Here is a 21,408-nt window from a genome sequence, read left to right on the forward strand (position 1 = left end):
GCGACAAAGGATATCAGTCATCAGTATTGTGACCTCGGCAGGTTACTACGGACGAAATGGCCATCTGCTTTCTCCGTGTCACGCTCATATAGATGGTAGCGTTTGGTACGTATGGCTGGCTGATAACATATCCCGCACATCATCTTCTTCGCCACTATCTGGGCAGTAGCCATAACCCATGCAATGCTGTTGTTCCTCCTAATTCAGGGCGTGCAAATATTTCAATACTTTTTCTTCTCCTTCTTTGTTGGTCCATTTGTATTTCGCAAAACCGCCGTTCTGCCGTTTTTCGCGCTTCAACGACAAATCTCCCCTCCTCGTACTCCGCGTAAGTTAACCCCCTCAGGGAAAAGGTCTCCGCCGGAGACAACCGAGAGCTTTCTCTCTGCGGCATATCTGTTCTTTCGAGCCACAGCCCTCGCCATCCTTGCCTTACTCATCATAGCCAAATTCTCATCCAGCTCCGCCATTCGTTGCTCGTTTTGCCTTCGAGTTTGATAGTACGTAAGCCAGTATCGTTTTGCGCCCAGTATATTCTGATCAAGTTCCGAGGCTGACATGAGGTCCAGGCGCCGCATGTATACCGGTAGATAAAATCTGTATAAGAAATAAAGTGCTTCACATGCGGCAGTGATGTTTTTCAAAGAATCTTGGATCCCTTGACGGGTCCTGTTCGACCAGATGCCAGAGTAAGTCTTTTGGTGGTGCTTGATAATCCGTGACATCGCTTCGGTGAACTTGTGTGCATGGACAATCAAGTTCCAGCGATGATAGAATGCGTTGAAGATTGTTTGTCTTTTGTTTGATTTGTCTCTTCTCAGTCGGATGTTGAAAACCTCAGCCTCGAGATCAATCAGGTTCAAACCGACTTCTCGCAGCAGGGGCATATATGGCGTGAGATTGGAAGTCCGGATATTGCGATCGTAGTGAACTCGGCCTAGGTAATAATGCAGTTCAAGGTTCGCGGCGTAAGCGGCAGATGCAATAGAGCTCTCAAGATTTATGATGTTGTAGCGCCCAATACCTTCTATGTATGGTGTGAACTTTGTTTTTTGTATTAAGTCTAGGATTTTCATATCGTTGCGCAATGCCTGTGCCAGAAAGCGTATAGGCCAGCTCATGTCATAAAGCTGCTGGTGCTTATGCTCGTACATCTTTAATACTTCGCATAGTTGGGTCATAAAACGCCAATTTTGGACGAAAGGCTGAGACACTCTGAGAATGTTGAGTTCACTTTCAGCATCCAGTAGTGTATACAATGAAAGCTGTGACCTTGCCCCTTTCGCTGTCGAATGACTACGTTCGCAAGAGAGATACCATCTCTGTGCGTTTCCGAGAGCCTGCACAGCTTTTCTTGTGGGGTAGGCGAGCGATCCAAAGATGATCGATCCGGAGAAGCATTTGTTCTTGGAGAACGCGTGGATTGAAACTCCTCCCGGGCTGTTGATCGGTTGCAGAAAGTGTCCGGAGCATCTCCCCGTATTTTTCGTATATATGGCCGCCATATTTTGCCAGTACTTGATCTCGTCTTCTTCGCTGCATTCTCGCCTCTTAAACACTCCTGGTAATTGGATGTCGTCCTTAGGGAGCCAACCAAGGCGTTGCGCTGTTCAATGGGCGGAGAATCTTGTGAATTGACCATACATTGTCCAAATACTGGATTCGTATGAAGATGGCGATAGGAAGAGCTCTCGGTAGCCCACGAAACAGGCATCTGGCGCCGAAAACGAATGAGTGCCCCACTTTCGCAGCGCGGGCCATAACCATGGCCAGGTAGTCTACTCAGCCGCCAGCGATTACATGGCACTCTCATGATGCGGAAATCATTTCAAAGATGATGCACAAAAGGTGTTAGTGCGTCGTGTTTGGAGCGAGGAGTGTTTGGACATATTGGAAATTTCGGTTCTGAGGCACAGCGTCCCTGTTGGCCCGTGCGTTTACGTGACATTTACACAACGTTCGTGTTCTGCATCTATCATTACGACTGTGATTCTAGGTAGACATCGTTCTGCGCTGAAAATACACATACAAGCAAGGAATAATCATAATTTGACATGTTTATAGAACGTTCACCGGAATTTACTTTCGCTATTGCTTGAGTACATCGTCTTCGGCAAAACAAGACAACGAATTGTTACCGCCTGGTGGCTAGTTAATGAAATTCCAAGGCTTAGTGCTAGCGATGAGAGAAGAATACATTGAATAATACCCAAAAACCACATGCATGCACACTTCCAAGCTTTTTCAGCACTCCCTTCCATCTTCCACACGCGCAGACAGCAAACAACCCGCACCTCCACAACCACACATCAAAGAAAACAACAAAGGTGCCATCACACCTCAGGCATAGTACCGCGGTATAAGCACCAAGCCATACGAACCAGCAACAGCGACAGCGGCAGATGCTCTTAGCAGGACACTACGACCTACCGGCCCTGTCCGCGAGCATTCGCTACCAAAATCACGATATCTTTACCAACTTGACTTCAAGCCCCGAACCACAAAGATACAATGCCAAGATGGAGCGTGAAAAGTTCGTCAATTCGTAAGTTGCGTGTATCAATCTGGTTGTTTGAGAAAAAAAGCAGCAAGTAGGACAGAAAACATGTTTTTCATCAAATCATCAAATCATGAATCCATCCCTCCCCCCTTCCCAATCAACAAACCAACATTGATTCCATCAACCCGCTCCATCAACGTATTTTTTTCTTATCACTCCCAGCGATTTCTGCATCGAGAATATGTTGGTAGTCTCAACAACCGTTTGCTGTGACGGCTCTCACGGCCACACCCTCCACTCTAGTCTTGTAGACGGTCATTTGGTGCTTTAGCAAATCTCCATATACCACTTTCCGTAACATTTCCTCGTCCACAGTCACAGCCTCGATGTCGTCTTCCTTGCGACTTCCGACGCGCTGGCGCAAGACGACGAGTCGGCCCGCGGGCGACAAGGTACATGGCGGTATGGGCCAGGCTGGAAGTGACGAGCTAGTCGAACTGGTATTATTTGTCTGCAGAGATGTCCTTGAAGGTCTAGTAAGACGGGGCGTGAGATTGAATTTTGTTTTACATTTCGGCGGGACCGGCGGTGGTTGCGAGAGGTTAACGCTGGACGCCGAGGGTGCGGGTGTCGCGTAGAGTTTGAGTAAGCTACGTAGGAAGCTCTTATCCGCTCGCGGGATCGGATCACCCTCGTTGATGAAGGCGTAAAAGAGACTCTTGCGGTGTCGCTTATCTTCTGGTTTCTTCAAAGGGCGCAGGCTGACGGGCGGTGCGCCAAACGTGATGCAGTGCACGCGCTTGAAGAAGCCAGTAAGATGGTTGAGTTCAGACTCAATCTTGGTGCTCATCATATGCGCGTATAGCAATGCTGCCACGGCTCCGCCTGCGGAGTGGCCTGTAATGAGCAAGCTGCAATTCGCGCGCGAAGGATTCTCCTGGAGTAAGACTTTGAGCCGTTCTGCAACAGGCTTAACCATCTTCTTCGCTACATAAAGAAAGCCCGCGTGGCACAAGTTCGATGGGTCGTCGAGAAACTTGCTCGGGCTATCAGGTGCTGAGTTGTAGTTCACGGCCCAGTCCATGAACGTCTGACTCCCGCGGATGGCAAAGACAATCGTGTTCAGCTCCTCTATCGGGATAGATTTGATGACCATGGCTTTGGTACCGCTACGCCAGTCCGCAGGAATATGCGTTTCCATCTCGCTGTTCTTCTTGGCGCCTGGACGGGTGTACGCCTTTTCAGAGTACGTTGCTGCCAAACACACTAGGGGATAGGTCGGTAGATAGACCTTGAAAGGCGGCAGATGAGGTGGTAGTCGCGAGTTGGCATAGAGCCATACTTTGGAAAAGTGGTTCGATCCTTTGCCACTGCCTGACTCCGGATACACCTTGTTCGGAGCCTGAGGCCTGATCTCACCCAGTGGCGGACTCGCTCCTTGAGCCTCCTGCAGCAGCTCGACGTTCTCCACCATAAGATCCTGCTCTTTACCGCTGAATTTCTCATCATCGATACTAGTAATCACAGAGTCGAATTTGGAGGTGATGACATCGTATAACGCAGCTCCACGACAAAGGGTCTTCATGCTCTTCGTCGCGACTGCGGCGGTGGGCCGCTCAATATAGTTCGCAGTCAAGTTTGTCACACTCTTTCCAGCCATATCCCGAAGGTTCGCGTAGGACTTTGCGGCCATGCGGTCAAAATTATCCCATTGCTCCTGAAATGGCCGTTCATCCCGTACTTTCTGAGGTGGTGATGAACCGAACCGCAGTGTCGACTGACTCGCAAATGGCAATACAGGTTGCTGCGTGGAAGACTCATATGCCTGCATACGTTGGGCAAAAGATTGAGGCGATTGGGCATATACCGGTCGCTGCGGCGGGCTTGTGGAGTAGCCATGCGAAACTGGCGGTGGCCGGGTTGCCTTCTGAAAATAAGACTGCTGGGGCGTCTCATGCTGAGCAGGACTCGCCTGAACTGGAGACGCATAATCCTGCAGGTATTGTTCGGGTACTGAAGATGACACATGGGGCTTCCTCGACGAAGACCGCTTCCTGCTGGTCTTCGATGACTGCTTCTTCCTGCTCTTACGCTCGGTTGTGGTCGCAGGCGCCATGGTGTTTCAAAAGAATGACTGAGTACAAGATTGGTAGGGTGTTTTGCTGGCGTGTGAGCTCTGATAGCCTTTCAGGCTGGTGGTAGTCGTCGATTTCCTGTTCGCGACGTATGCCAAGGTCCAGTCATAGCCGCTGTCTGCCCTGCGTTATGCGATTGAGGACTGCATGGGGGGCACGTGTCCTTGCTCTTTGTTTTTAAGGAGTGTTGTTAGAGTGTGTTAACGAGAGAAAGGACCTAAAGACCCTGAAACGAACAAGGCTCAGGTCGAAGGCTGAAGAACAAAAGAGACTCGAGGTTGGGATGGCAAAGGCCGGCTTTCGGGTGGGTCACTGCCGTACAGGGAAGCCGCGGCTTAGCTACCACGCCTAGGCGGTTCATTGGTTACATTCACAGCGCTAAGTGGGCGCAGACCGTGGCGGTATAGTGCTGCTGGACTAATCAACTCCCCGCTATTCAAATCCTCTGTTCCAAAAGCCGATCGAAACATATCGCGAGGATGGTATATGATGGAAGGTATTAGACGCCGGGCATCTATACGTGCCTTTGGCAGTCTTGTTTCTGTTGTTGTTACAACTCTCCCGCGCCGACGAACGGCCGACTTGGCGATGTAGCGGTCAGAAACCATCCTTGCTGCGTATCGGAAGTACTGATTGCCGTGTCATGGCAATATCATCATCAGTGTCGAGTCTGGATCTGGATGTATTTGCTTTTTTCTGAAAAGATGGTATGCGAAACGAAACGTAGCGCCGGAACTCCACATGCAACTATCTACCCTGTGTACCCAGGGACACGTCTAGCTCTTCGTCTGGTGTGCTAAGTAGCCCTGCTTCTTCACTATCTTCGTCGTCATCGCCATCCGCCCTGAGTCTGCCTCTACGGCTATCTTCGCCTGCACTACCGTCTTCATTGTCTTCTTCCATGCCGTTCAGGACATACCAAACATCTTTCTTCGTGAGAAGCCCCTTGAGCATGCCCCTATCTGTAAAAAGGACATAGCGCAGGCCGAGCTTCTGAAACATGGAAACTGTCAATGGAAAGCTGGCTCTGGCATTGAGTGTAATAGGTGTTTGATCCATCCATGGACGTAGATCCAGAGATGTTGTAGGGTCCGAGAGGGGCTGATGTGCAAAGTATGCTTCCGTTTCGGCGGCCAAATCTCGCGGAGGCGTCACAGCCGTCTGCAATGCATACTGCAACTCCGTTCTAGAGATGTAGCCGAGCAGGAGAGCGTCGCGACTGTTGTCAATGACAGGGAAGCCACGAAATCGATATTGTGACAGCATTTGGCGCAATGATCCAATAGTGTGACCTGTTGCCGTGATAGCGGTCAAGTCTTCGATGCGCGTCATGACATGGCTTGCGCTGACGTCTGGAATGGCGCTACCATCTTCGTCACGATTGTCGAGAAAAGGGTAACCCTTGAATTGGATCCAGGACTCGTAGATACCGCGCGGAGCGATAGCGTCGCCGATCCATTTGCTGATCATAACAGCGATCATGATCGGCAGTACGTATGTAAGTGCGCCTGTGAGTTCAAACATGATGACCACAATCGACACAGTCATACGTGTCGTTCCTGCAAGCGCTGCTGCAGCACCAACAATAGCGTAGGTACCTGGTGTCACGCAGGGTACATCAGGCTCGCAGGACTTGAAGACGAACAGGGTTGGCCAAGCTCCCTGAATGACCTGCACGCTCAGTCCAACTGCGCGACCAAAGAGACCTCCGATGGCCATGGAAGGTAGAATGATACCGGCAGGAATCTGGAGACCGAACGTAAAGCTCGCCAATATGACTCCCAAGGCCGCCGAGATAAGCAGGAGGGCAATGACTCCCGTGTTTGCTTTGCCAGACTTGCATAGTCCGAGCGTATCCTCTGTAAGATCTGCGCACTCGGCAAACAGGATGTGCACCAGTTCGGAAGCTTGGGCGCGCATAAATTTGATGGGGAAGTTGATGAGTGCCGTGATGAAGGACACGATGACGACCTCAGTCACTTCTCCCTTGAGATATTGCCGGTTTTTGCGCCACTCGGCAACCCCCATGTTGAGCTTGATGAAGAGACCGCCAAACAGCCCACCCAAGATGCCAGTAAATGCAAAAGGTATCAGTTCGAAGTCGTGCCATCCACTGTGGTATGTGACTTGGTACAAGACAAGTTTGCCGGTGCGAAAAGGGTTACAGGCTTGCAAGGTGACCGCAGCGACCATGGCGCACACAAAGCTGCTCCACATGGTTTTGTCTGGAAAGTAGTATGACAGCTGTTCAAGACTGAACAGTACACCGCCAATAGGGGCGCCGAATGCGACTGAGATACCGGCTGCAGCTGCTGCGGAGAAGACCTCTCGTTTTCGGGCTGTAATCCTGTTAATGCATGCCATCAGATGAAAGGGATTTGCTACCAACCTTCATTGCCATTGACGTTGCTGAACAGTTTCATGAATAGATTCGCTGAGCAACATGCTACATGTACCAATGGGCCTTCTTTGCCCAGCCAGAGACCCGATGCGACCGCGAGGCACTACCCAGGTTAGTAACGAAGCATAAGACTTCCGGTGATGGGTCACCTACCAGTCCAATCGTCTTTGTGACCAATGTCCATCCACCTAGGAAATGACGTATAACGAACCCTCCCAAGACCGTCTTGATCTCAGGTATACCACTGTGCTTCGCATATGGAGAGAACTCACGGACCAAGAAACTAGCGCATGCCGCAAAGAGCACCTATCCACCGTCAGTCCTTTGTCGCACATATCATGCAGTGAGACGTACCGAAAATAGCACAAAGAAGATGTACTCTACGACATATCTCCCACCCACACTACGGATTCCCATTGCATGACCCCACGAGTTCCAATCGTGGCATGCGTGCTCCGCCTCGTGTCCCCAACAGCAAAAGCTCTTGTTTAGGTAGAACTGGCCATCGCCGTCGACGTTATGACAGTATCCAGTCTTGAGATCTGCCAGCCAATCGCTTGCGACATCTATGAAGGCTGCGATTGCTCCACTCAGGATGCCCGCAGCGACCAAGATGATCCAGACTTGACTTGCATCTGCCAGTTGTTTTATATGCCCCAACACGCCACTTGTGCCGGTGTAAAGATACCGTAGACGTTGACGTTCTTTGGCGTATTCAAAGATCCAGTCGATGGCCGTAAGATCGTCGTATCCTACTCGGCGCCCTGGCCCCTCAATGTACCAATCCTGCCCGTTGGCATCTTTGGTGTCTTGGAGGTGTTCGCCTGCATTACCAGGAGTATCGAGGTAATTCAAGATAAGCTCGGTGGAGCCGTTTGTGGGATGCGATCGTGGAATCGGCGACGCGCGGCTACTTGAGGGGGCCGATGGGAGGTATCGCGAAAAGGCGAAGGATGAAGTGGGCGCCTTGGATTTGCGCTTGAAAGATAACCTGAGCCAACAATTCAGTACATAGAGCCTAACATTGGTTTGGTATGCGCATACTGTTCCGGCAAGTCGGGGTCTAGTGGGTCGTCGGCCAACAGTGCCTCTTCATCGCTGCGGTCGTCTTCAACGGCTGGTTGCTTTCCATTCAAATTTCGGGTTGTCGAAGTGTTGTTACGCCCACGCTGGGACGAGCTGTGTGAAGAGCTGGACATGCCCTCGACATGTATTCTGGTCAAAACTGAAGCGCATTGCTCAAGCCATCAACCCGTAGAGCGATGCAGTGTTCGTATACGTATTATCGCGTTGCATGGGGCGACATAGGGCTGGTGTTGGGTGAGACAAACGCGACAAACAGGCCCTGCCCTGTGCGTTCCAGGGACCTTTCCAATGTCACATGCGAAGAGCCGCCGTCATACCCCCAACAATACAACATGACTTGTTTGTAACTACAACTAATTCTCATTGATAACGATTTTACATTGCTATCTCATCTACTCCTGGTTGAAATCGACTACAGCCCTACCAGCAATCTCCCCACGCTTCAGCTTCTGCACCGCTTCATTAAACTGGCTCATAGGGTAGACCGTGTAGATTGGTCGGAGAAGTCCGCGGCGCGCGAAATCAAGCGTCTTATCCACATCTGCCATGCTGCTCACAAGCGTGCCGTGTACGCTCTGCTTGAAGAAGCACATTTGGTTAGGGTCAACATCGATATGCTGAGTACCGGCCGGCGGCAGCCCGACGCACATGACCTTTCCACCAACTCGTTTGCCCAGATATGATATCGAAGACGGGTACGACTGCACAGCAGTGACAAAGACACCATGCGCGCCAATCCCACCACACGTCCGTATTACTTCCTCGGCCACATTCTCGACTTTCTTAAAGTCGATGAAGTGCTCCGCGCGTCCTACTTCCATGCACAGCTTTTCCTTCTCAGCCCCAGTATCAATGGCTACAGGGCGGAGACCCATGGCCGAGGCCAATTGGACTCCTTGAAGTCCAACACCACCTCCAGCACCAGGAAAAACGGCCCAGTCACCGGGTCGTAGTCCGGATTCTTTGAGTGAAGTGTATATCGTAGCAGCAGAGCACATGATGGGTCCTGCAACAAAGTCGCTCACGCCGTCTGGAATCAAGGTCGTGTATCGCTCGGGCGAGAGGACGTATTGCTTGTACGAGCCGTCAACCATGAGTCCGGTAATGACGGCTTTTTGGCAGTAACATTCATTACCGTCGCGACAACTCTCACAAGCCCCACAAGTATCCTGCACAGGCTAATGAATGTTAGCATCAAAATTTCTGTTGTCTTTCCCAATGCGAAAGCCATTCTTACCTTATATCCAGCCCGCATACCAGGCTTCAGAGTCTTGACATGCTCTCCGACTTTGACAATGACGCCTGCGCCTTCGTGTCCAGCGCATCTTGTGCCAAGATCTGACATCTTCGGCATCGCCCAGTCGTTGAGCATAAAGTGAAGATCTGAGTGGCATATGCCAGTCGCATTAAGCTTGATAAGAACATCCGTGGGTCCTTTCAAGTCTCGTCAGAAACACTATAGCTGCACTTGAAAAGCATGGCAACTTACCACACTCGGGCACTGGGAGGTCTTGCACCTCAACATGAAAGTCTGGGCCTTCGTTCACAACAACACCCCCTTTACATGTCTTGGGGATGTCGAAGGTCTGGACTTTAGTGTCTGCCATTTTGGTAGAGTAGGTGTATAGTTCAAAGAAGGCGAGGGAACCGGCAATGACTACAGTTCAAGAATACGAGAAAAGGATCAATTCATAAACGCGAGGAGTGGGCAGCTAATGATCCACCCTATCCACATCTACCCCTCTTTCTGAAGGATGGCTTAGTTACTAGGTAAGCCTTGCCGCCTACGAGACGGACCTTGGTAGCTATACCACCTCGGTAGTGTACTTTGAGTCGACATTGGCATTTGGAGAGGATGTGGAGGCCCGCCACGATTTGTGTATCGATATGTACGCATATATCTACCGTTTACTGTAGACAAGTAACGGATGTTGGAGCAACGCCTGTATACCTATCAAGGCTAGCCTTCCGGTCCTTTTCCCATCCCTGAGGGGAATCCTAGACGCCATGCGGGGAACTGCGAGTGGGGCATTTCGGGACAGAACTCTTAAAGGTCAACAAAGCCCGGCCAGCTTCCAGAGTATTCCATCGCAGGCAAGTATTATGTATTGCAGCTTTGCAAGTACGGTCCGCGATGGCCGCGTCGCCTGGCATACGGCTCATCAATATGCGACATCTTCATGCTTCAAGCAGTTTTTCTTCCTAGCGTACCGCCTAGGACCGGAGATATCCTGACCAGACTGAAACAGGCAGTATCTTCTCAGGCGTCTAAGGTTTGTACCTAGGCATGCCACCGTGGCGATGACGAGACATGGCATGTTCTAACGCCACTGCTGAGGTGTCGTAGTCGATTGCTGCACGCTTATTCAAAGTCGGTGTCTGGGCATGTCCATCGCTTGAAGCCGCGGGTTTCCGCCATGTGTTGGTGGTTGCCTCGGTGTTAATTCTACATCACGTGATGTCGCGTTGGCGAATCAGAAGCTTGGTGTTACTCAGGTCGATGATGCGGGTCCGAGGGCGGGGTCTTTAGAGGCCCACCTGCTACAATGCCCGTGAGTGCAATTGCGCATGGCGGCGACACATGTAGTGGAATTTGGAAGCACAAAACGGTAGAGTGTGAAGAGGCGCTTACGTGAGACGTGAGAGTCTTGCCATTGTAATAGATGTCTACTCCAGTACTTGGGCGGATAGCTATGGTGGGGTCAAAGGTGCGGTGATGCTAGGCAGGATGGAGCTAAGAGATGCGGAGCCACCGTCGCACCGCCGTCGCCGTCGATTGCGGGAGGGGCAAGCCAGTACGGTGCCAGTGCTGGCCAGAAGTAGCTTGCTTATGAATGCCCCGCCGCTTATATATCCTGAGAAGCTCCTTGGTTTCCCACTGCCTCCACTGCAGTTTGTTTTTACAAGCAACCTCGCACACATTACACAACTCCATCATTCATCATGTCCCAAGGCGAGTGCCCAGTGAAGAAGGTACCCAACGTCGCCGGCAGTGGTACCAGGAACACCGACTGGTGGCCCAATGAGCTCAGGACAAACATTCTCCGCCAGCACGACCCCAGACAGAACCCTCTCGGCCCCGACTTCAACTATGTCGAAGAGTTCAAGAAGCTCGACTACGATGCCTTGAAGAAGGACCTCAATGCCTTGATGACCGACTCGCAGGACTGGTGGCCTGCTGACTTTGGTCATTACGGTGGTCTCTTGTATGTCCCATACTTGGTTAGCATTGGCCATGTACCGTATCTAACTCGCGCCCAGCATCCGAATGGCATGGCACTCTGCTGGAACCTACCGTGTTACCGACGGTCGTGGTGGTGGCGGTGATGGACAGCAGCGCTTTGCTCCCCTCAACGCCTGGCCCGACAACGTCTCCCTCGACAAGGCTCGCCGCCTCCTCTGGCCCATCAAGCAAAAGTACGGCAACAAGATCTCATGGGCCGACCTTATGCTCCTCACCGGCAATGTCGCCCTTGAATCCATGGGCTGTCCGACTTTCGGTTTCGCCGGTGGCCGTGCCGACACCTTCCAGTCCGACGAGTCGGTCTACTGGGGTGGTGAGACTGAGTGGTTGGGCAGCGATGTCCGCTACGCTGATGGTGCAAAGGGTGTCAAGGGCGAGGGCATCATGGACGGCGACCAGCACAAGACTGACAAGAGCGAACCCCACACATCGAGGAACCTCGAACAGCCATTAGCTGCCGCACACATGGGTCTCATCTACGTGAACCCCGAAGGTCAGTACTTCTGAGCATTCAAGTCAACCAACCGTTACTAACCCACGCTTCCAGGTCCCGAAGGTATACCCGACCCAGTTGCCGCCGCTCACGACATCAGAACAACCTTTGGCCGCATGGCTATGAACGACGCGGAAACCGCTGCCCTCATCATCGGTGGCCACTCTTTCGGAAAGACCCACGGTGCTGCTCCCTCTGAGAACACCGGCCCAGACCCCAACTCCGAGGACCTCGCAACACAAGGATTTGGCTGGATGAACAAGCACGGTCGTGGCAACGGCCCAGACACCATCACCAGTGGACTTGAGGTCACCTGGACCGGCACACCCACCAAGTGGAGCAACAAGTACCTCGAGTACCTCTACAAGTTTGAGTGGGAGCTGGAGAAGAGCCCTGCTGGTGCCAACCAATGGGTTGCCAAGACCGACGAGCACATTATCCCTGATGCGTACGACCAGAACAAGAAGCACAAGCCAAGAATGTTGACCACTGATCTGGCTATGCGTATGGACCCTGCCTACGAGAAGATCACTCGTCGCTGGTTGGAGCACCCCCAGGAGCTCCACGACACTTTTGTTCGTGCATGGTTCAAGCTTCTCCACCGTGATATGGGTCCTCGCTCCAGGTGGCTCGGTCCCGAGGTTCCCAAGGAGGTCCTTATCTGGGAAGACCCCGTTCCTCAGCCAGAAGGCGAGCTCATCGGCGAGTCCGATATTGCGACGCTGAAGAAGCAGGTTCTCGACGCTGGCGTTGAGCCCGCCAAGCTTATCCGCACTGCTTGGGCTTCGGCAGCTTCGTTCCGTGGTAGCGACAAGCGTGGAGGTGCTAACGGCGCCCGCATCCGCCTCGCTCCTCAAAAGGACTGGGAGGTCAACAACCCCAAGGAGCTCGCTGAGGTCCTCAAGGCTCTTGAGGGTGTTCAGTCCAAGTTCAACAGCGGCAGCAAGAAGGTTTCCCTCGCCGACTTGATTGTACTTGCCGGTACCGCTGCTGTTGAAAAGGCCGCCGGTGTACAAGTTCCCTTCACACCTGGCCGCACCGACGCCACACAGGAGCAGACTGATGCCAAGTCTTTCGAGCACCTTGAGCCTGTAACCGACGGTTTCCGCAACTACGGCAAGGGAACCGACCGTGTCCGTACTGAGCAGCTTGACGTTGACAAGGCCCACCTTCTCCGCCTCACAGCACCCGAGATGGTTGTCCTCACTGGTGGTATGCGTGCGCTGAACGCCAACTGGGACGGCTCATCTCACGGCGTCTTCACCAAGCGCCCCGGTCAACTCACCAACGACTTCTTCGTCAACCTCCTCGATAACAACCTCGAGTGGAAGGCGGCCGACTCTAGCAAGGAGCTCTACGAGGGTTTCGACCGCAAGTCCGGCCAGAAGAAGTGGACAGCTACCCGCCACGACCTAGTATTTGGTCACCACCCTGAACTACGTGCGGTTGCCGAGACATACGCCCAGGCCGACAACACGGACAAGTTTGTCAAGGACTTTGTGGCAGGGTGGGAGAAGATTATGAACAATGACCGGTTCGACATCAAGAACAAGTCGGTGAGTGCACAATCGCGCGGGGCAAACAAGCCTCGTCTCTAGACGTAAGCTTTTTGTTTAAAAGCCCCCGATCCTTGCGTGTCTTGTCTGTCATCTTTTGCGGCGAGCGTAGCATGATGAGACGGTTGTGTACACTCTACTGACATAATTGTTTCTTTAGTAGGGAGCCTCTGCGTGACGTAGCACACGAAAAAAAAAACACAAGTGCATAGCGTAGGAGATGGCCCCATGGGAGGAGAGATACCTAGGTAGTCAAGTAGGCTGTGTAGGAATATGCAGATCAAGGGGAATAAATCACTCAAACTACAAAAAATGAAATATGTAAAATTTGGAGATTGTGCCATGTCCATGTGAGATGTGATTTTTTGCTTTGATTCTTTGAAATGATAAGTTAGCGGGCGCAAGTGTCAAAAGAATGCCAAGCCTTGACCGTATCTATCCACAACACCACATCCAACATCACCAAACACATTGCACACACACTGCACACACACTGCACACCACCAAAACAAGAGGAGAATGCCTTGTATGCTAAACTAGGTTGTCGTCCATGTCATTAATGTCCATGCAGTACTTGCCAAAGCCATTATACGCTATGCTCTCTTTCCCTAGTCCATCATAATATCATACACCATGTCAACGCCTTTGCGCCCTTTCCCCCAAAGAAATACCCATGCTAAAGTCCATACCAACACACCCCCCACTTTATGAAGTTGCACCAAGGTAGTAGTAAGTCGCAACAGCCGTGGTACCTAGGACAACTACCGAAGCACTGCACGTCTCATATCAGCATTGATTCGTCTCCACGTGTGAAACAACAAGGAAAATATGTGTGAACGTGTGTGTGCAACTAGGTAAGCTACATACTCGAAAGGAAGCGCTTCCTTGGATGAAGGGAATGGTTGTTCTTCTCACCTAGCTCGTTTCCGGTCGCCCATACAGGCAGTCAGGAAGCGACCGAGACGGCCAAACACGGCACCGAAGATGTAGACAAACAAACTGTCGTTGCGGTTCTCGGGTTGCTGGGCAAGGGCTGATGCCGAAACTGCTTTAGCGACCTTGCCTTCGGCAGTGGGCTTGGTAGGGGAAGGAGCGGGGGATGAATCGTTCGATGGTTTTGGTGATTGTGTAGCAGGCACTCTACGCTGGCGGAGCTCTGAATCGACCTCAGCAACAGGTTGAGTCTCCTTGGCGGTCGTTTTGGCCTCAACCTTGGAGATAGCATCGTGCAGGGCGTTTGATGCTCGTGAGACGTCGTTTGCACCGTCATGCTTATCGACGCTTTCTGCTTCACCAAGATCAGCAGGTTGCTCGAGCTGCTTGCCTTCCTCTATAATCGGCGTGGCATTCGGGTCGCGCGCAAAGTCCGACGGTTTTTCCATGCGTATGCGTTTCTGGCTTATGTATACTGGGGACGACAGTGCCTCGAATTCATATCTGTGCTCATCTGCATTACCATTGTCACCGTCTTCATCGCTATCATCGGCCTCCGGTACAGAAGCCAACGATGTGTACGATTTTACCGGAACAAGATCGACAGAAGAACATGCCTGAGACAGGACAGATGGTTGTGGCGATTGTGGGGGGTGGTCGTGCATCGCTTCGTCCTCGGGCAGATGGAGGCCAATGGACGCAACCCGCTCGAAGATTTGATCGCGGTTGGTTGGGAAGCGCTCCAAGGAAGGGTCGTTCAGATTCTCATCTTCAGCATCCGACTGCGGGAGTCTGTGGGGAAGCTTGCTGCTGTTCGTTCGCGATCTAAAGATATTTTGTCGTCCAGATCCATTGAAGACCTCGTTTGTTCTGTCGCTCTCATACCCAAAGCTTGGCTGACTCTCCAGGGACAAGGGAACCTCATCCTGGGAAAAGGTCGAGCCAGCATCACTGGCAACGGCTGACTCGCGTTCATGGGGGAGGAGAGGCGCATCGCCATCGTCGTCACGATCTTCATCAAACGGCATATAGTGCTCAGGTTCCTCGTCCTCAAAGTCTTCGTACTCGGTAGTTACCAGGCTTCCCTTATAATCCGAGAAACCACTTTCATGGGATAGCAGTGGATACCTGTCAAGCTCGTCCTCTCCTTCAGGATCAGTCGCATTGCCGCCGTTTTCAACAGCCTGCTCTGGAATGGGGGCGTGGTCGACCTTACCGACGAAGTCTTCGCTTGTCTCATGGGGAAGTAGTGGAGTGTCTAGTAGTTCGTTCTGGCCTCTCAAACCAGTCTCGTGACTGAGCAATGGTGCAAGATCCAGTTCGCTGGTCTCCTCTTCTTGCTCAGAAGGTGTATCCATGGCGTCTCCTGAACTGGTATGATCTGCCGATGATTGTGTGGATTCCTCGTCTATGGTATCCATTACAGGCGACAATGGTGGTTCATCGGCCTGAATGGACTCATGGCGGAATAGCGGCGCTGCTTGATCTTCATCGGTACCAGGCTCGATATGTTGGAACTCGGGTGAGATAGTGAGTTTACCCGGGGCTGGGTCCGAAGCCCTGAGATCATGAGCGACCTTTTGGGCAGTCGTGGCGTCTTCACCAAAGTCATCCCCGTGTGCAGGCTTGTCGTCCACTTTTTCGACAACAACGAGAGGAACCTCGGGCGTCTTGGAAGTCTCGGGGGCATCTGTGTGTGCAGGCTCGTCTTCCACCTTTTCGGCAACGAGAGGAACCTCGGGCGTCTTGGAAGTCTCAGAGGCATCTCCATGTGCAGACTCATTGTCCACGTCTTCGACTACGAGAGGGACATCAGGTGTCTTGGAAGTCTCAGAGGCATCTCCATGTGCGGACTCGTCTTCCACCTTTTCGACGACTACGACAGGGACATCCGGCGTCTTGTGAAAGTCCGACTCACCTTCGTGTGCAGGTTCATCATGGGTCTTTTCCACAGCGGGAGGAGCTTCGGGCGTTTTGTGAGGTTCAGAGGCATCTCCGTGTGTAGGTTGATGGTCCACGTTTTCGACTACGGGGGAGACATCTGGCATCTTGTGAGGTTCAGAGTCATCTTCGTGTGCGGGTTCATGGTCCATCTTTTCCACAACGGGAACATCAGGTGTCTTATGAGCCTCAACATTTTCTTCCTCATGTGCAGGTTTATCGTCCACTTTTTCGACAACAAGAGGGACATCAGATGTCTTGGGGGTCTCAGAGTCGACTGGCGAATCCACCTTTACTTGTTCGGCGCTAGGTTGGGCATCGGCTGCGTGCTCCGTTGGGATATGTAACTGGACCTCTTCCATGCTGTCTTTTCGGTCATGGGCAGGCTTCTCTTGTAGTTCAGACGACACTACCGGGGTCGGCTTTTCCGAGGTCGCTTCGGGCACGGTCGTGGCATCTGGTGTTGCGGTCGAAGGGGAGGCATGACTGAGTGGTTGTGCGTGGACAACGTTGTTGCGGATACCTTGGTCGTCGGTAGCTATGTAGTGTCAGTACACAAAGCGATAACGTGGCTTGAGCGGCATACCAGTCTCTTTTGACTCGTCTAGCACCCAGTGGTCTTCGCCGATGCGGATCTTGTACTGGTGGCTTCCCTTGCTCGTTTGGCTGAAATGCTTCCGAAAAACAATATCACCTTCGGGCGTCTTTTCGTCACCAACAACATCCATCTCAAGCGGGGCCCAGCCACTGAGCGAGCTCGTGACGTATACCGGGGGCTTTACGCCCGGCTGGGTGAATGTGATGGTCGCATTGTTGACCATGGTGGTGTTTGCGGGCGAGGAGAAGAGCGGGGCTAGGAAGGTGTGGGATAAGAGGGAGTGCAAGGCCAGAGGGTCGGGGTTTGCGTGCCGGTTCAACCGCGGCAGTTGTTGGGCGAGGGTAGCGTCTGCGGGCAGGGTTAAATAGTCAGTTGGTGAAGATGGCGGTATGCTAGCTGGACGCAGAGCCCGTCCACGCTATGTACGAGGGGAAAGGTTCATGCAGGCGAGGGGCAGCAGGTTATAGGAGTAAGAGTAGTACAGCGGAGGGGTTGTGAGAGTCAGTAGAGGGGGGAAGCTTACCGGGTAGTGGGGTGATGTGAGGATTATTGGCAGTGCCAGTTGCACGCAGGTGGAGGTAGCCGCAGTATACTCATCCGAGGTGGCAGTTTCCTGATATGCGTGTCTGGCGCCGTTGTCATACTAGCGTGTCAAGTATTTCATGTCACCCAGGAGTAACTTGGGAAGTGTTGAGCCTGCCAGAGCGCTTCGAGTGCTTGGTTGCGACTTCCCTGTTTTGTTGGGCAACATGGAAGGCGCATGTGCGGAGGCTTGGATAAGCTCGAGACTACCAACTACTTTGGGTCCGGCGCCGTGGATGCGGCGGTTCCTTCAGTTCGGCGTGTCGTGCAGCCCGGACACAGCTGCCGACTTGCTCATGGCCGCCGGGGAGATGGGATGATTGGAATTGGAATTGGAATTTCGCTTCCTTTGCAGGTGACGTGAGTGCGACGTCTAGATAATCGGCCCTCACATCGGCCTTAACAGCCACCCGTAGGCCCAATCAGGTAGGCTCCGCAGCGATCCGCAGCGATCCTCCGCACTTGACCTTGCTTGTCACATGCTATGAGATGCGACCCCGTCCTTGTCAAATATAGACATGGCAGAGCCTCTCCAGCCTCGTCGATTTGCTTTGGGCTGATCTCTGAGGCTTGCTTTGGCCGAAGAAAGCAACTAACACGTGACGTTTGTTTTCCTCTGGGTTGCACCCGAAGGAGCAGCCACGTGATTCTTTTTGGCTTGCCAAGCACCCCACCTTCTCCAGGCAAAGCAATGCATGCACACCCTCTTCTCCTTGCTAACACTAACAACTGACCAAACGCCAACGTCATCAGCGCCCGTCCGCCTCGTTGCCTGAGCGTGCAAGGCCAACCTGTTTGCAACGCATACGCGCCGGTGAGTTATAGGCCGAATGTAATATTGCACAGTTGGCAGTTGCGATTGCATCTATGCGCGACGCATCAACCGTTTGCCCACTGCTCGGCCCTAGTGCGGCTCCAACCCAGGCTAGATAGCCTAGATAGCGCACCGGCTTAGACGATAAGCTCGCCTTCCCTGCCTAAACCACGAAAAATCCAGGTCCACCGCAGGCATCTTGGCTCCTCAGCACTCTGCTGTCAAACTTCGTCGAGACAGCCCATGTGCATGCTCATGCACGCGGCAGCCACACAGCCCGGGATGCCACACCCACGTTCCCCAAACACCCACACCACTTGATCTCTGTCCAGCCTCGTCGGCCTGAGGCCATGCGTTCCGATATGCCTCCGGCTTCCGACTTTGCTCCTGCGACACGTGAAAAATCCGGCATCGGGGTCAAAAGTAGGGTTTCGAGAGGTGCGATGCGACGGGCCCCGTCACACCATCCCATCCGATAGCATCACGCTCTGGCTGCCAGAGCACAGGCCGCGTGTCTCTCTCGGCCTGGTTTGACGTGCTTCCAGAAAGCATACTATGGTTTCAACCAACGCCGTGTCTATCATGCCGCCGATTGTTTTGCAACACCCACGCACCCGGTCGCACTGTCAGTGTCGTAACCCGTTCTCCTTAGGGCTGTATTAGATATGTGTAGCTCCCGTCTGGTCGACTCGCTTAGTGACTGTCGTCTGAAATCTCTCTCTTTTTTTCCCATCATCTTTTGTCGGTCGTTTGAAACCTTGTGTTGCTGTTTGATAAAACCCCATACCCTCATGTCAACTCTTCAACACTTGCACAACAACTCCTCGACTACTACATGACGGAACTTACTATCTCAGACTTCACGCCTGCTGGCACAATGGAGCACATTTTATTTCAACCAGAGAATGACCAAGGCCCAGTACTCGGCCGAGTCAGCTTAGCCATGTACACCGTCGCTGTAGCGTTTGTAGCTCTTCGGTACGTCAATCAAGTGTCTGTCAGATGTCACAACTAACGTTAACCCTCACTAGTTGCTTCACACGTGGCTATATCGTCAGAAAGTTTGGCATCGATGATCTTTTCATCGCCATCGCCGTCACTCTCGGAGCTGCCCAAACTGTAACTATTCTGCTTCAAATCGACCAGGGTACTGGTCGGCATGCATCCGAGTTGATTGTTGATCAAATGAACAACATGCTCAAAGTAGGCTTTGACGAACCATGACCAATGCACCACCATCCTAACTATTGCGCAGTACTCATGGTGCAACATGCTCATCTATTTTGTCGCAAACTGGTATGTCATCCCTTCTACTCTTGTAATACACGAGTCACTAACACAAATACTATAGGGCCGTCAAAATGAGCATCTTGGCCTTGTACTACCGCATCACATCTGGCGCACAAGGACTACCCTGGATTGTACAAACACACACGATATGGGTATTGGCCGGCTTCATCACAGCATTCAGCATTTCCATCTTCATCGTAAGTTGAAATCCCCCTTTCTAAAATTACCTTTTGTGGCAATAGCTGATCCACCATGTTTTTGCGTCTAGACTCAATTCGTCATCTGCACACCATTCGGTCGGGTCTGGGACGTGCTAGCCCAGCCCGACGGCTGTCTCAACGTTGCCCTGTTCATGATTGCATCAGGTGCAATTAACGTCATTACTGATGTCATCTTGCTCATTTTCCCGCTTCCATTGCTCCGATTGCTCAAGTTCAACAAGAGGCAGCGCAGTAAGTCTACTCGAAGATGCAAACAACCAAGTCAACAAAGACTAATATCCAACAGCTGCTCTTGCGCTCATTCTTTCTGTTGGCGTCATCCCAGTCATCTCCAGCACAATGCGCCTCTGCGAAATCCTCATGGCCGACGGACCTCGCAGAGCAGGAAGCTCATGGCAAGAACTAGACTTTAGCTGGTATGTCCTCACGCACATGCCCTCCCTGAAACCAATTTACTAACAACCATCGCAGGGGCTGGGCCTGGGTACCCGTTTGGTCTCAACTCGAAGTCGACATTGGCATCGTTGCCGCATCACTCCCTTGCCTCTCCCCTCTCTTCAAGCACGTCTTCTTCTCCAAGGACAACCGCCCATCCACCCCATCCAAAATCCCTACCCTCCCCGGCTACGACAAGAGCTGGCGCAAGGACATCGACAGCGACAGCGACGACGACAGCATAATCGAAAAAGAAGACTGGACCACCATCGCCATTGGCAAAGAAGTCGACGTAGAAAAGGGCTACGCCATCAACGTGAGCGAGCGCGAAACACGCTCCAGCACGGATTCCGACGACATGTCAACAGGAGGACGTGACGAAGAGGAGGGCGCGGGAGGGCTTCCTAGAAAAAGTGTCTACTACGACAATGGCCTCTCTGACATTGCAGAGGAAGACTGCTCCAACAGGTCCAGTTTGGGCGCTGCAAGGCAGATTGAAGTCAAGACACTTGCTGCGACAGGGCGGCCAAAGCTAGTCGAGTATAGAATAACATGACTCTTATCTTGTAACTTGCGTTTGCGATTTGTGCGATCTTTTGCGACTCTGTACATCATCATGTCATGACTAACCACATAACATTTCCCCCGACGAGAGCGATTTATCTTTTTTTTGTCCGTTTGTACCATATGTATATACATACATACCGGCACACAAGATCATACCATATACATATACCATTAATATTAATCCAGAGAAGCTTGGCTTGACGTCAAGAAAACCCACAATTATGCAATCTAATTGCCGCACAATGCCACATGCCTGTATGTTGATTGTGTAAGCGTAAAGGGGAAGCAGTAGAGTACAGTAAGCTGTAGTTTCACAAAAGTCCCGAATGTGGTAGAATAAGCGATGTGGGTTGCCAGGATTTAGGGTTATGTACTTATATATAAGAGGAGAATCCTGGTTGAATATTCCGATTACCAATCCGACTGGTCGGTTTGGTCGGTTTACTTACTTGCCATGAAGCCAAGGCAATGCATAGTTTCACCGGCACACTGGTCCCCAAGGCGGCGGTGCCGGCGGTATCGCAAGGCAGCAGCTGTGTTGTACATGTGTATGGTATGTGTGTGTTTATGTGAACCGAGTTTCAAGGCCAACTTTCCGGCTTGCACCATGTC

At 52.1% G+C, this 21,408-nt stretch overlaps 6 protein-coding genes across 6 annotated transcripts; 2 read left to right on the forward strand and 4 right to left on the reverse strand.

The window, feature by feature from the left end:
- Positions 1–2,753: 2,753 nt before the first annotated feature.
- Positions 2,754–4,616, reverse strand: PtrM4_125470 (Lipase-3 domain containing protein; the record flags this gene model as incomplete). The annotated part of the gene is made up of 1 exon (XM_066108717.1): positions 2,754–4,616. One exon carries the CDS (start codon positions 4,614–4,616, stop codon positions 2,754–2,756), a length of 1,863 nt encoding a protein of 620 aa, XP_065960709.1.
- Positions 4,617–5,382: 766 nt separating this feature from the next.
- On the reverse strand, positions 5,383–8,235 carry PtrM4_125480 (EriC, Chloride channel protein EriC; the record flags this gene model as incomplete). The annotated part of the gene is made up of 5 exons (XM_001939638.1): positions 5,383–6,974; positions 7,025–7,139; positions 7,190–7,342; positions 7,391–8,027; positions 8,081–8,235. The coding sequence occupies 5 exons, from the start codon at positions 8,233–8,235 to the stop codon at positions 5,383–5,385; spliced, it is 2,652 nt and encodes an 883-aa protein (XP_001939673.1).
- Positions 8,236–8,514: 279 nt separating this feature from the next.
- On the reverse strand, positions 8,515–9,729 carry PtrM4_125490 (AdhP, Zn-dependent alcohol dehydrogenase; the record flags this gene model as incomplete). The annotated part of the gene is made up of 3 exons (XM_001939639.2): positions 8,515–9,300; positions 9,360–9,556; positions 9,612–9,729. The coding sequence occupies 3 exons, from the start codon at positions 9,727–9,729 to the stop codon at positions 8,515–8,517; spliced, it is 1,101 nt and encodes a 366-aa protein (XP_001939674.1).
- Positions 9,730–11,065: 1,336 nt separating this feature from the next.
- PtrM4_125500 (KatG, Catalase (peroxidase I)) lies at positions 11,066–13,457 on the forward strand (the record flags this gene model as incomplete). The annotated part of the gene is made up of 3 exons (XM_001939640.2): positions 11,066–11,328; positions 11,384–11,859; positions 11,914–13,457. The coding sequence occupies 3 exons, from the start codon at positions 11,066–11,068 to the stop codon at positions 13,455–13,457; spliced, it is 2,283 nt and encodes a 760-aa protein (XP_001939675.1).
- Positions 13,458–14,326: 869 nt separating this feature from the next.
- Positions 14,327–17,110, reverse strand: PtrM4_125510 (Ehrlichia-rpt multi-domain protein; the record flags this gene model as incomplete). The annotated part of the gene is made up of 2 exons (XM_001939641.2): positions 14,327–16,827; positions 16,876–17,110. The coding sequence occupies 2 exons, from the start codon at positions 17,108–17,110 to the stop codon at positions 14,327–14,329; spliced, it is 2,736 nt and encodes a 911-aa protein (XP_001939676.1).
- A 2,050-nt stretch (positions 17,111–19,160) lies between these two features.
- On the forward strand, positions 19,161–20,785 carry PtrM4_125520 (TT-ORF1 domain containing protein; the record flags this gene model as incomplete). Its single annotated transcript, XM_001939642.2, has 7 exons — positions 19,161–19,261; positions 19,315–19,486; positions 19,539–19,579; positions 19,635–19,770; positions 19,842–20,025; positions 20,081–20,210; positions 20,266–20,785. 7 exons carry the CDS (start codon positions 19,161–19,163, stop codon positions 20,783–20,785), a joined length of 1,284 nt encoding a protein of 427 aa, XP_001939677.1.
- Positions 20,786–21,408: the final 623 nt, after the last annotated feature.

Source organism: Pyrenophora tritici-repentis, chromosome 7 (genome assembly GCF_003171515.1).
Source record: "Pyrenophora tritici-repentis strain M4 chromosome 7, whole genome shotgun sequence".
In the NCBI taxonomy this organism is placed as follows: domain Eukaryota; kingdom Fungi; phylum Ascomycota; class Dothideomycetes; order Pleosporales; family Pleosporaceae; genus Pyrenophora; species Pyrenophora tritici-repentis.